This window comes from Vigna unguiculata, chromosome 3 (genome assembly GCF_004118075.2).
Source record: "Vigna unguiculata cultivar IT97K-499-35 chromosome 3, ASM411807v1, whole genome shotgun sequence".
Taxonomy (NCBI): domain Eukaryota; kingdom Viridiplantae; phylum Streptophyta; class Magnoliopsida; order Fabales; family Fabaceae; genus Vigna; species Vigna unguiculata.
The window spans coordinates 39,933,770-39,947,964 of record NC_040281.1 but is presented as its reverse complement, the minus strand read 5'-3'; the positions used below and the strand labels follow the sequence as shown (position 1 = coordinate 39,947,964).

The 14,195-nt window shown below is 35.2% G+C and overlaps 1 protein-coding gene across 2 annotated transcripts; it reads right to left on the bottom strand.

The window, feature by feature from the left end:
* Positions 1-2,005: 2,005 nt before the first annotated feature.
* LOC114174951 (protein LSM12 homolog A-like) lies at positions 2,006-12,936 on the bottom strand. Of its 2 annotated transcripts, XR_003602786.1 has the most exons (5): positions 12,509-12,936; positions 12,326-12,406; positions 8,889-9,012; positions 2,950-3,264; positions 2,006-2,382 (listed from the first exon to the last, which is right to left on the bottom strand). XR_003602786.1 is itself a non-coding variant. In XM_028059686.1 (4 exons), exons 1-4 carry the CDS (start codon positions 12,805-12,807, stop codon positions 3,214-3,216), a joined length of 555 nt encoding a protein of 184 aa, XP_027915487.1. In that variant the 5' UTR covers positions 12,808-12,936; the 3' UTR covers positions 2,786-3,213. The 2 variants fall into 2 exon arrangements, 1 of the variants encoding a protein (XP_027915487.1); XM_028059686.1 differs by lacking the exon at positions 2,006-2,382 and having other exon boundaries at positions 2,786-3,264.
* Between the last annotated feature and the right edge of the window lie 1,259 nt (positions 12,937-14,195).

Sequence of the window (14,195 nt, the reverse complement as noted above, 5' to 3'; positions counted from 1 at the left end):
AGTGAACTTGTAGAAAACCTACTAGCCTCAAGTCAAAAAGAGGTAAAAAAACATTTTCCAATAGTCTTGAAAAACCATCAGATATTCTTCTACTATCGTTTGGATTTAATATCTTAGAAACACTTCCGTATCATTGGAGCTTAAACCACACATGATCTCTTCATCTAAACACTTCCATATAAAGAACCATTTTGAAAATCAACACCTATCAACTCTTCAACCATGTTGCTAGCTCTTTCTCACCAAGATGGAAGTTGAGACTATAACACTCAAGACAAAAACAAAGCAAAAAATATCAATGCTTAACCGTCCATTGTAGAAGCCCACATCTAACCACCATGGATACAAGCTTCCATGAAAGACACCTTCGGCTGTAAAGCAATCCTTTACAAAAGAAATGTCTTCATTGAGGACTAAAATTCCAACACCAAGCTCTTAACCAGGTTTAAACCACCAATTGACAAATAATAGAGATCATGCTCAACAAAGATGACGAATAACCAAAAAAGAGGCTTTCACTAATTCTGAAAATGAGAGTCACGGGTACACCATTTTCCTGAAGAAATTCAACTTCACCTTCCTATTATGCCATGTTTAGTGCATCATTTAATGTTACCGAGGGTAATACAATACAAAAGAGTCTTTTAAGCCACAACTCTTTAAAAAAATCCTATTTGCAACGAGTTCCCCCATTAGAACCAATTGGAATAGCTTGGCCCTTAGCAATGATCTTTTTAGATGACAGAAAGAGAAGTAGCACTAATGAGGCATGCACCAAGTGTAGTAATAAGAATTAATCAAACTAAAACAACAGCAAAATGCATGCTTGTAATACCATTCACAACTATAAAGACGATGCATCAAGCAAGAACTTGAAGTGAGACCAAAACAATATTAATTAGACCTTCTTCAAATGATATACATCATAAAGTCAACAAAATGGAAGAGGAAATTAGACCAGTGATAATAACAGTTCATGAAATAACTATTTTGTCAATCAAGCAATCCCAGGATATCATGACCCCTAACAATACTACCAAGTCAAGAAATCACGAGCACAAATAGTGCTAGCTTCATTGAAGCACTGATGAAAGCAAAATGACATCTTAAGCAGAGGATTTTGTGCATCAGATTTCAAGACTGAGAATTTAGTAAAACATGGAGGTGGTGATGTGGTAGATGAGATTAAAACTGCTATCCATATCCATATCTGAGCAATTGTAGGCTTGTGACCTGAAAAAAGCAAAGATACCACGTACGTGTTCTTGCCAAAAACGAGGAAAACAAGAACAACATGACGAATGACAATAAATTTTGACCACCCTAGTGCATCACAGCCAAAATTGCATTTGGTCAAATATGACTGACCTGAACTTGTAAACACAAAAAAGGGAACATTCAAAGGCTCAAAGTGAACTCAAACAAAATCTTCAAGATACAAAGCACTAAGCTCCAACAAACCACAAATCATGTTGGGTTGGACTCACAACCCTTGAAAGGGAGAAAAGAGAGAGAAAATTTGTTTACATATTCATTGAGCCATCTCAATAAAACTAAGAATCCCGCTTCATTCACCTTTAAATCAGACTGAAATTTTGACAACAAATTTGAAACATAAGATTCTTCCTTCTGACCCTTGGGATCTCCTTGGAAAATAAAGTCCCGCCAGTTGCTCTTTTTTTTGGTTTCTCTTTCTTTGATCTTCATATTTAAGAGTATTATTGATTTGATGTATTGATTGGTTATAGACATTTGTTTGTGTTTTTGATTTGACTTTCTTGTATCCATACTTGATCTCAGTAGAATTTAATTTATTGGCTTATACCCTTGGATTTTTACTTTTTACATTAAGAGGATTTCCCCAGGTTAGAAATATTGGTATTGTGATTATTATTGCCACTTTTTCGTTGTTGCTCCTTATAGACTTATACAAGTTGGGTGGAATTATTTCCTCTGCATACTTTGGTATTTTTGGTTGTTGTTATTACTTTCTCCATCATATCTAGATCTCAATGAAAATAAAAAGTGAAAGAAAATCATTGCTGAAATCAGATCAGAAAAGCATCAAGAGTCTGAGCTAGAACCGCAGACAGCTTTATGGCAATATCGGAATCTTGAGTATTGGAGTAGGGGTGAGGGGAGAGCAGTTGTAGTGAAGCGAGAAAGAGAGGACGAAACTGAGCTCAAGCATGATGAAATTTTCACTTCCAGTAGATGCCAACATTCTGATTCGTTGGGAGACACAATAGAACCCAAATGAAAAGAGAGAGGAAAACAATACAATTAGGCATAAATGGGCATCAGATAGAACAAAGACCGGATACAACTGGAACAGAGCAGAACCTTCAGCCCACAAAAGACAACTTCGGCTCCAAATCACACCTAAACACAGGGTGACACCAATTCAAAGACAATAAAGTACAATTCATAAAACGAAGACTGGAACCTCCAAATCTAGATATAGAGGACAAATTCAGAACAAGATAGAATGATGCAAAACATGAAGTGAAGAAATGGAATATTTATTATTTGATTCATTTCTGTTTGAGGATCATCTCAAAGGAAATCGGAAAGCATATTACACATACCCTGCCCCAAAAATCAGAACAAAATACTTCCACAGCCTTGTCTCTATGTTTTCCCCTTTGACCCCAAAATGCAATCAAATATCGCCAAAGATCTCTCCACAGAAGATTAAAATCCAAAAAAACAATCAGCAATAAAGCATATCATAGAAGGAACTGCTAAATAAAAAAATACCACAAAAATTTTTAAAAACAAGAAATAAACAAAACTAGAAAGCTTCAGGTAGGAATATCAGCTTGATTTATCCGAAGCATTTGCATTATTAGACAAGGAATAAATTAAAGTCATTTTGAGTTCATGTTAGCCGTTGTAATTGGTTAAACTTCCCAACACCAAACTGACAAATAATATAAACCCAGTCACCTGTTAGGTTTCCAAGTGTAACACACCATACATCATATGCTTCAGCATTCACTCCTAAGAAGAATCCGGAGGAAGTACCTCAAATGAACTCCATAAGCAAGACAGAACTTGAGAGCTCAAGACAGCAGATAATCAAAAGATATCTGAAGTCAGGAATATGCCTTGGAAAACCCTCTTGTATAGGGTTTGTTAAAAGAAACATACCCATCATGTTTACTCCTGGGTGGCGCTTTCCTGACTGTAAAAGGATGCAAATATGAAGCTTTACTGACCACCAGAACTGCGAAGTTGCAACCTCTTCCTCTCAAAGTCAAGCTACAAACGAGGAAAATAAAAAGTCAATAACAAGTTTTGCATCAGAATGTTTTATTTTAAAAGGCTATAAGGGCAAATTATTACCAAGAAATAAACTGCATTAGTTTCCTTAAACACTAATTACAAATCACTGAAAGTTGAATCAATGAAATTTAAACTGCAGCTGCAATTGAAAACCTTGTTGCCTGTTTTTGTCCTAAATTTCTTGCAATTTTTCTGAACAGAATACAAAGACAGATTCAACATTGTGACCCCGAGCACAAATGAAAATTGTTAGAATATGTATTAAATATAGGAAGTTGTTAGAATAGGTATTTAATTTAGGAGGTTAGCAGTTTTGTATCTTCATGAACTTGCTTCGCCTCAAAATGTTGCTCAACGTTGATTAGAGAGCAATCTCCCTTCCATCATATGTTTTCGATCACATTTCTTGTAATCCTTCCTTAATTATTTTCCATTTCTCATCCTAATATTCTTCATGTTATTACTTTAGCCAATGGATCCAAGTTCACTCCTCAAGCGGTTGGTCATATCTTCGTTTCTCAGTTTTTTTTACCATTCTAGTGTAATTTCATTATGAAATTACAAGAATGATGCAAGTTTTAAAAAAATTTCGAGTTTGGGAAAATCGTGTCACGTTAACACAACTTCAAAACAAAGAAGTCATGCCTTACTGAAGTGACTTCACTGCAAATGGCACGACTTCAGTTCTATAATGAAATGAATTGAAATCATGTCATGCTATGACAACTTCAGTTCTGTAATGAAATGAACTAAAGTCGTCAGAGCATGACACAATTTCAACTTTTTCATAGAAGTCATTATGACTAGACATGACTTTAGTTCATCCACAGTGAAGTTGCTTCAGCATGGCACGACTTTTTCTTTTTGAAGTTGTGCCAAGTTCGCACCACTTGCCCAAAGTCAAATTTCTTTTTTTGTACACCAGAATGGTAAAAAAACCTCTTTCTCCATCTTTGAACCTAAAGCATGTTCCTTTTGTTCCTTATTGTCCTTTTAACATAATTTCCTTAAGTCAATTAACTAAATCTTTAAATTGTTCTGTAACCTTTGATGCAAATTCTTTTTTATTCAAGAGCACGGTACAAGTCAATAAATTGGTAAAGGACATGAATCTAGGGGACTCTACTATCAAAGCACAAGATCATTAATGTCTTGTTTAGCATCCTTATCTCCTAAGCTTTTACATGATCGTTTGGGTCATCAACATTTATTAAAACTACAAAAAGATAATTTCCAAATTTTGCAAACTCCAAGTCTTAGAATGTGAGTCATGTCAATTAGGAAAACACATTTGGTCTTATTTTTTAAAAAGAACTAAATAAAGGTATGACTTTGTCTTCTCTATAATTCATTCTGATATTTGGGGTCCAAGTCATGTTTCATGCTTTGGGTTTCATTATTTTGTAACTTTTATTGATGAATATTCTTGATAGGTATAAACGTAGAGTAACATAGAAAACAATGGAAAAGACAATGTCTCTTCTCTTATTGAATATTTCTGAATAACGAAATAACCAACAACCAAAGAGCAAAAACGTTTCCATGTCCCCAAAAGTTCATAGGCCCAAAATTTTCCCCTCACTCCTCTCCTCCCTCTCCCCTTATTCCTTCTCTCCTCTAAAAGAAAGATACTCACACGCACTCATAACTCCACGTCAGCTATTCTATTACTTCAAAATAAGGGCGTGTGCTTGCGGGATCTCCACTCCACTTCTTCCTCTCATAGACTTTATGTATTTGCCTATTCTCCTCTCATCGACACCTACCCCTCAGAGATTCATCTTGTCCTCAATGTGAAGTTCAAGAAATAACTGGTGTCGTGACTTTGTTCTGTCCACCATTGACACCAACTTAGAGCCTTATCTTCCAAGGTGGCATTATGTTTTTCCCATATCGTCAACCAGATTACTAGGCCTTCACAATCCAACCATAAGCATTGTCCCCGCGAAATATAGGAATTTGGTGTTTATGCCCTCCGAAATCACGAGAGGACTTACGACTACTAGTTTGAGTCGTGCGATTGGCGTCATCTTCCCTAGCGAGGTCACCTTTCGCCTCATTGTATGTCTCCCTTTTCCTTGACGACCGACGTTAGCGAGGTCACCCCCAACGAGATCTACTACGAGAGAGAATCAAAGTCTTTAACTCAACGACTTGTTGTTCCAATCCTTCCATATGTTGCTCCATTGCACTACGAGTCAAAATCGACTGGGTTGACACCAATTGATAAGTATAAACTTATAGTAACACAGCAAACAATGGAAACGACAATGTCTCTTGTCTTATAGGATATTTATGAAAAACGAAAGAACCAACAACTAGAGAGCAAAAATGTTTCCATGTCCCAAAAGTTCCTAGGCCCAAAATTTTCCCCCCACTCCTCTCTTATTCCTTCTCTCCTCTAACAAAAAAATACCCGCACGCACTCATAACTCCACATCAGCTATTCTACTACTAATAAATCAAGGGCGTGTGCTTGAGTCCCCCAAGTGATAGCTTTCCACCTCTTCCTCTCATAGACTTGATGTATTTGTTTATTCTCCCCATACTTTTCATTCGTATCAATTCTCATTGGACTTAGGTTTACTTAATGAAAGATAGATTCAAACTTTTGAATAATTTCGTGTCATTCATTAATGAATGATAATGCCAAAGAATGCTTTGTTTTTTTTTACACTCTTTTAAACTCACATGGCATTTTACAACAGTCCACCTATATTCATTCACATCACAAAAATGGTATGGCAGAGAGAAAGGATAGACTCTAAGTTAAACCTTCTCGTACATTGTTGCTTAGCACCGATGTTCTTGTCCATCACTAGGGTGATACCATTCTTAGTGTCTGTTATCTTATTAATAGAATGTCTTCTTCTTTGGACAATAAAGTTCCATATTCCATTGTTTTGAAATGAACCTTTGTTTATATTTCTCCTCGAATTTTTTGTGGTGTGTTTTGTACACGATACGTGTACAGGTTTGGATAAACTTTCAGCCAAGTTATCAAATGTGTCTTTTTAGGATATACTTTCGCCTTCAAAAAGTGTATAAATGTTATTCAGCTAAGACTAAAAGAAATTACATGTTTGCAAGTGTCACATTTTTTGAAGAAACTCCTTTCTTCTCATCCTCCAAACAAAAATGTTAACTTTGCCAACAAGTCTTGCCTTTTCCTTTTGTGTATCCTACTCCTAACATTGTTCCTACGACTTTGAATAATTCAAATTCTTCTCATCAGCCTAATTCACCTTGACCATCTCCTCCTTTTATCACCTCTCAACAACTAACTATATTTAATACATATTTAAAAAAAGATCATCTGGGTGGCAGGCATTGGGAAGGGGCTTTCATGTTGGGTGGGGAACAACCAGAATGCAATCGATGGCCTTTCAGAATGCAATCTTCAAGAAATTTCATCTAAGTTTAGATTTGGCTACAATATTAAAAAAAATGAGGAGCAAGAAAACAAATGTGATGTTCAAGGGCAAAGGCAAGAACTGGTACAAATGTCTTCAACTTTTCAAAAGAGAAATGTCTTCAATTAAGAAGTGGACTTTAAAACTAACTCAACCCCACAAAACCAGCATGTAAGGTGAGAATTGCACCAACTTATATATTGTAAATTAGTCTAATCTCTCTAGTCAATGTGGGACTTTTAACATAGCTCCCTCACGCCAATGCATATATATCTCTAGCATGAGACTAAACATTATTGGGTGGTTTGATAGAGGTTTGATAGTGAGTGAAACAACAAACCCAACAAATAAGAAATTTCGTTAGGATAAGCTCTAATCAATGGCTCTAATATCATGTTAAGAAGTGCATTTTAAGCCTAACTCAATCCCACGAAATCGGCTTGTAAGTTAAGGTTTGCACCCACTTATATATTGAAAATTGGCCTTATCTCTGATCAATGTGGGACCTCCAACATCTTTTAACACCACACCAACCTTCAAAATAGATTCTTCCATCTTTTCTAAACATATTGTTGGTATTGAAAAGATGAATGAGTTTAACTATTCCACTTCCATTGTAGAGTTACCTAATCCTCCTACATAACTAGTTGATTCTAGCAACATTTGAAGACTTTATCAATAGGTGTGTGATACGCCAATCCACTAGTAACATTGCTTCAGTGTCACACACTAGTAATTCATCTACCAACCTCTCTCAATCACATTCTCTTGGTCCCAGAGTTATCGACTCTAGTGCAACTAATCACATCTCGTAATTGTTCTTTTCTATTCCTTTACTACAGTTGTCATTATGTCGTTTACAATTATTGCTAATGGTTCACCAACACAAGCTTGTAGCATTGATACCATCCAATCCCTCTCATCCCTTACTTGACTTTATTCTTTATATCCCTAATTTCCCTTTTAATCTATCATTTGTGAAATCAATCCCAGGAGGATATTATCCTCACCTTCACTAAAAATAATGTTACCTTGTTGTATCAAATACTGTTAGATGATTGGTGCCAAATGCAAGCCACATGGCCTTTACGATTTGTATCCACCAACATCAGTATGTGCAACGATGATCTCCACAAAAATGATTTGCACTCAATTAGGACAACTTAGGTTAACAAAATTGCAAAAGATTGTGTTAAGTTTAAAACATTTGTCTAATTTGAATTGTGAATCATGTTAATTAGGAAAACATGTTTGTGAACCTTTCCCTAATAGTCTTAATAAATGAACTTTGTCTCCTTTTCGTTTTTAGTTCACTCTTATATGTGAGGTCATTCTTGTATTGTTACACCTTTTGGTTTTAGAAATGTTGCTACCTTGATTGATGATCAATGTTATCAATATCAGATAACAGAAAATATTGAAGACCCAAAAATCCTTTATAAAATTATAATGGAAATCATATTGGGTCATAACGGAAACATTAGGTTAGAAGAAATACAATATATACATTATAAAGAAAATCTGAAATATAATTGTTGTGTAAAAGTAATGACATTATGTATAGAAAATTCAAATATGGGGTGAAGAAGAAGAAAAGAAAAAAATTAAGAAAGTAAGTGCACTTGACAAAAACATTGTAATGAGGACCATGGGAACATTCACATGTTTGTGTTTGACCCAGGTGGAGCCATATCAACCAACAACTATTCACTTTGAGGACAAGGTGAATGTTTAAGGAGACTATCGCTAGGTAGCCCCCATTAGAAGCTAGTTAGTTATATTAGTAAAAAAAAAAATATGAAGAGGGATTTTATCACGTCATTTTTTAGGATTGAGGCATTTCGGATTTGAAGAGGTGCAGCACTCCAAAGTTCTGCAGTTTTTCTCTATATATTTGATCCGGTTTCTACCAAACCACCTACCAACTACCCAAATCCCTCATCAGTGGGTCATTTCAAATTATGGTTGTTATACTAATAAAAATACTTCTCTTAGAAAAACCAAATGTAGTGACCAAAACAGGAAAACAAAATTCTCTTGATTAAGTTTTCGTTTTGCACTTGCCAATGTTGTTTTCATAAAAATGAATCATAAATCCCTGCGACAGCAGGATTATATGATATTTGACATGCTACTAATACATGCATTTAGACACACCATAACAAATAGCAAAAGAAACATATTTACCACTTTCTTCACTCGTTCATTTGCAGCAGGAGTACCTCCAACAACAGATTCAGGGTGATAAGGACTGCTGACACGCACATCATTCATCACAACTATGACTGTCTTGTCCCAGCGGACTGGAAGCCTGAGTACATACTAACTCATCAGTTAAAAAGAAAATTAAGCTACTGAGAAAAATATACAAAAGCTAGAAAGGTTTAAATCCTAAGGAAAAGAGGCACTCTTAAGGCATGCAAGGACGGAACATTTAATTTAATGCTCTCAGCAAGCACCAAAAAGTGATCCACAACAATAACTAACTACAGAGTTCAACTTGAGGTATAAAGTGATCCCCGTTTCTTTTAATTTGATAACAACTAAAAACTTTTATTCCAAAATGCATAAAAATTAGACAAATACTATTCCTGTAAAGAATGGCTGTCATCCAAGAATCGATAAACACTGCAATATCAAATGTGCATCATCACAAAATAATTAACTAAACTATCAATACAAACTGGAAGGAGGACTAAAATCATATCAAGACTATACAATACATGATAATTATATAGTTGGATTTGAGAACAGCCTTCATAGTCAGAAATCATACTAAAAGTTCAAGTACTAAATTAATAACCACGACTTATATAGATAATGACTGCAGTTTCACATCACAATTAAAATCCTAAGAACAAGAGAGGAAAGAAATCTTCTAGAAAACAAAGGTATAGCATATATATTATAATATAAGCATACACAAAAAATTGGAGTGTGATAACCAGGTGCAACTCGATGACCCTTGGAGGAGAGGCAAGATCTAATTTTGTGATTAACAACTATGAGTGCAGTACAATGTGCTGGCTCTGACAGACAATTTTTGCATTTTTGGCTTCAAAAATTGCTGCTACAGTGACAATAGTCATGTACGACATGATGGCCATAGGACGACAAGATATCATGACCCACATTGCAAGAACAGTGTGATTCAACATGAAATCACAATTCTTACGATTCTAGACCAAATCATTCAATTCACTTTGCATGGACAGATTCACTTTGCATGAACAGGTACGCAAACAATTCATTCAATGATTTGTATCGCTAGCTTCATGAATTGTATTGCATGATACTAACTACCATACATTTGAGTGCTTATGAAAATTAACTTTTAAAGAGAAAAGTAAATAATTTGGATGAATCCTACTGGACCATAAGCTATCAATCTCAAACAGCAAAGCATAACAACTGACCCCAAAAATGCTATAGCACAAAAATATGAATTAATCACAGATTGTGGTGCATACAAGCTAGCTTTGAAACTGCTATATTTGTATAATAGAAAATGGAATGGTAGTGATTTTAAATATTAACAAAAACAAAAGTAGTATCCCACAAGATAAGGTCTGTATGGATTACACAATGTAATTGAGCTCAGTTAAAGGGAAAACTCTTAGATATCAAAATATCTCTTAACAATTTCCACCATTGACCTCACTGATCCCTCTCTCGCTCCCTTTCCATTTGACCAGAAACCATAGAATCTACTCTCCTCATCACGGCCTCCACGGACCTGTGTCCCCAAACCACCTTGAAAATTCGTCATCTTGTCTCAAAAAACCATCTTTCATTTGACCTATACTGTGAGGTCACACATCCATCTAATATTTTCATATTTGCTACACACTATTTTTCTTGTTTTCCATGGCAGATAGCCAATAATCTGTTATGCCGTATAGCAGGTTGAGTGAAAGAATACAAAAAAGAATGACCCCAAGGGGAACGAGGCTATTCTCGCCTCACTTGAGCGGGTAGGAGCTGCTTCTTCCTGATTGGTTAACCAGAGAAAAGCATGTGGATCAATGTTATACGAAAGAAAAGATCTTTTGATGTGCCTCTTTCGGTTGCTATCTAGCTTTACCGAATGAAGTTAGTCACCTTCCTTTTCCACTTTCAGAGTGTGATGGCAATATATATGTATATATATCAACTAGAAGTATATTAACTCAAAAGTTTAATTAACTGAAGACTTGAAAAAAATGACAAGAGCATGCAGGACAAATGCTGCAACCACAACAATGATAGGAACCACAAAAATGATAGGAACTGCAATATCAGACACATTTGCAATCCTAATGTGAGAAATTACACACAATGCAATAGTGCCACTAGAGTGGCTATTTAACAACACTGCTTGTTGTCCCTTTAAAACCTAGCATTTAATACCATATAATAAACACATATGTATAGCAGTATAATAGAACTTCCCTGTGAGCTTGGTATGTAAATGGCAATCTCAAATAACCTCGAAAGCCTTTCTCCATTTTAACCATCCTAATTATATCCATATGTAATGTCTTCATTAATTTTTACATCATTTTGTAATGCTGGTCTAAAGTATTTAAGTTTAGAAACATGCAGTATGACACCTTCCATTTTTTACTTGCAATTGCAAAATAAATAATGTATATACTACACATATAGATAGTCAAAAACAAAAAAGAAACCCAGACTAAAGAAAATAATGATAAATGATAAGGTTAGTTTATGCACAAATCACCATCAATCTAATCTAGAGGCAACAAGAGCATCGCAATGAAGTCAAAATATGAAAGACGATGGTGGAATTAGTATAAGGAAAAAAGCATGACAAATCTTAGTTAGATGTGAACTGAGAAGAAGAAAGAAAAGGACAAACGGAGGGAAAAGATAGTCCTGTAGAGTATGAGGAATAAAAGTCAAAAGAGCGTTAACTTTTTGTAAAATGGTCAAAATGGATTTAAAATCACATTACATTTTTTACTCAAAAAATGCATTAGAAATGAGGGGGGAACATAATTTAACTTAAAATACCCTAAAAGACATTGTTTTAGAGGTAAGAATGGGTTATTGAATCCTATACCATGGTAGTGCCCCTATAGCAGGGAAAAAGTCACTGTTAAAAACCACTCTGCTATTTTCAATCCCATAGCAACAAGCCTGCTCTACTCCTTACGCCACTGTAACATAATATTGAAGTCCAATATCTCTCTATAGCACCACTATAACACTGCAAAGGACAACTACTCAAATACACACATGGATATGCTAAATTTGTAGAACCCCAGGGTCATTCCACGACACTGAACACATATAACATGCTATCAACAACTGTGTGCGACTTCAAGCATGGGTATGTTTGTGTCAGTTTGCCTATTTTTGTTTCTCTACTCAATTAAATTTATTTATCCTTATTTGACAGGGGCAAGATGCGAGCTTTATTAATTTCTTTTATCATACACATTTCCACAACAATCTACAAATGTTGTATTCTATGAGCGTCATGCTCTAAACTCTATTGGCTTCAAAACATAGTCAAAGAAAAAATATACACGCCAGGAAACAAACCAGGCAATAACTAAAATCCCGATCCACACCACAGTGGTTAGTTCAACACTACATTTCACTCACACAGCACTTACGTTTTGGACAAAGCATCGAAGATGCTCTGCGCCTCGCTGGTAACCCCAACCCCAATCCTCTCAGCATCAGCCTCTGCTTGTCTACACCCAAAATCATTTGAAACCACACATGAATTTCATAAAAGAACACATTTAAAGAAAACTAGAAAAAAGAAAAAAAGCCGGGGAATTGCAAGAAAATACCTGATAGCAACTTCTTCCCTAGCTTGGAGAGCGGCGAGGTCAAGGAAGCAGTTGGTAGGATCAAGTGGGTCTTCGGCCTGGCCGAGAAAGGTGAATTCTTTGATGTAATTAGCCTTGAGCAACCTAATGTTCCGACGAGGGCCATGTTTGGAAGGTTCCTGGAGTACAAGGATGTTGGAGGGTCGATCGTAGGTGACAACCTGGCCTTCGAATTCGTCGCCCAACGTTGTCCTGATCGACAGCAAACACCCCACCGCCAGGTCCTCAGGGTTGTTGTTGTTGCTGTTGCCACCCTCCATTGCTGTGCTCTCTGTTCCTTCCTACCCTTCCTTCGACCAAACAAGACTCTTTCTTGCACACAGTATTCAACAGGGAACCTTATTGAGGGCTTGGGATTCCCACCTTGTTTATGCTTCAAGTCTCTGATTTGGGCTACTTTTCATAACAACTTGAATTCGGTGTCCTCATTGGGCTTACCAACTTTTACTTATGTATGTCTGATTTTAATTTCTTTTTTTTACAAAGTAGTTTTTTTTTTTACTTACATTGTTCTATATTTACATAATTTTTTCTATTTGATTGTAGATAAAATAAACATTTTCCTCGTTTTAATTCTTTTATGATTTTTGTTTAAATGGGGATTATTGTTTTGAAAACAGAAAATTTCCATTTTTCTTAAAGTTTTTTTAAACTGGTTGTATTCATTTCCATACTAGTTATATATATATTTATATATTTTCACTTACTTTTATATGATGTGTCATGAGATATCTTATATTTGTATTTCTCCTTTCTTATCTTTTACTTATATATCAAATTTTTACAATAAAAACTTTCGTTTAGTAAGTTTTAACGTTGAATCGTTGAATCATATAACATAATCTTCCAAAATTCGTGAGAGAAGATAATTCAAATTTAATCAATTTATTTTTAAGTATTTTAATTACTATCAAATATAGAGAAAATATTAAATATTAAATAATTGTTACTTCTTGATCAAAGTTAATGGTGGTAATGTATGGTTGGGTCCGGTTGGCCGGTTCGCAAGCCCATCAAGAAAATACTGGGTGGACTGAAATATTGAGTTTGTTGGCCCGCATAAGCCACAGTCCGCATGGGTTGACCCGCGACCCGCATAAAAAAAAACCTACACTTGTGTATATTAATTACTTTCTTTATTGACTTCTACATGGACATTCCAAGTTCTTGTATGAGTGAAAAAAAAAAGATGTTATGTATTTTTAAATGTGTTAAGAGTTGAATGATGCATCGTGTATGTCAAGATACGAATATGAATATAATCAAAATGTTATCATTATCATTCAACTACCCAAAGTATTTGCTTCATGTTGTGAACTGCTTAAAGTTTTCCAATTTGTTAAACATTGAAAACTTTCTCATAAAAATTTTAGTTTAAAAAAATAATTAAACGAGTCGGCCCGTGGAAGAACTTATGCAAGGCAAACCAGACTTTTCAGCATGATTTTTAACACGGGTAGGGCCTCAAAGGGCCGAGCCAGATCGTATTGCCACCCCTAGTTGAAGTTCGTCTATATGTTTCTAATTAATATTTATACAGACAATTAAACAACTTATAAAGGGAGGCCACAACGGTTATGTGACATAATATTTATTTATGAAAAAAATTGACGAGCTTTAAAGTGCATTAAAGCTCCAACTATATATA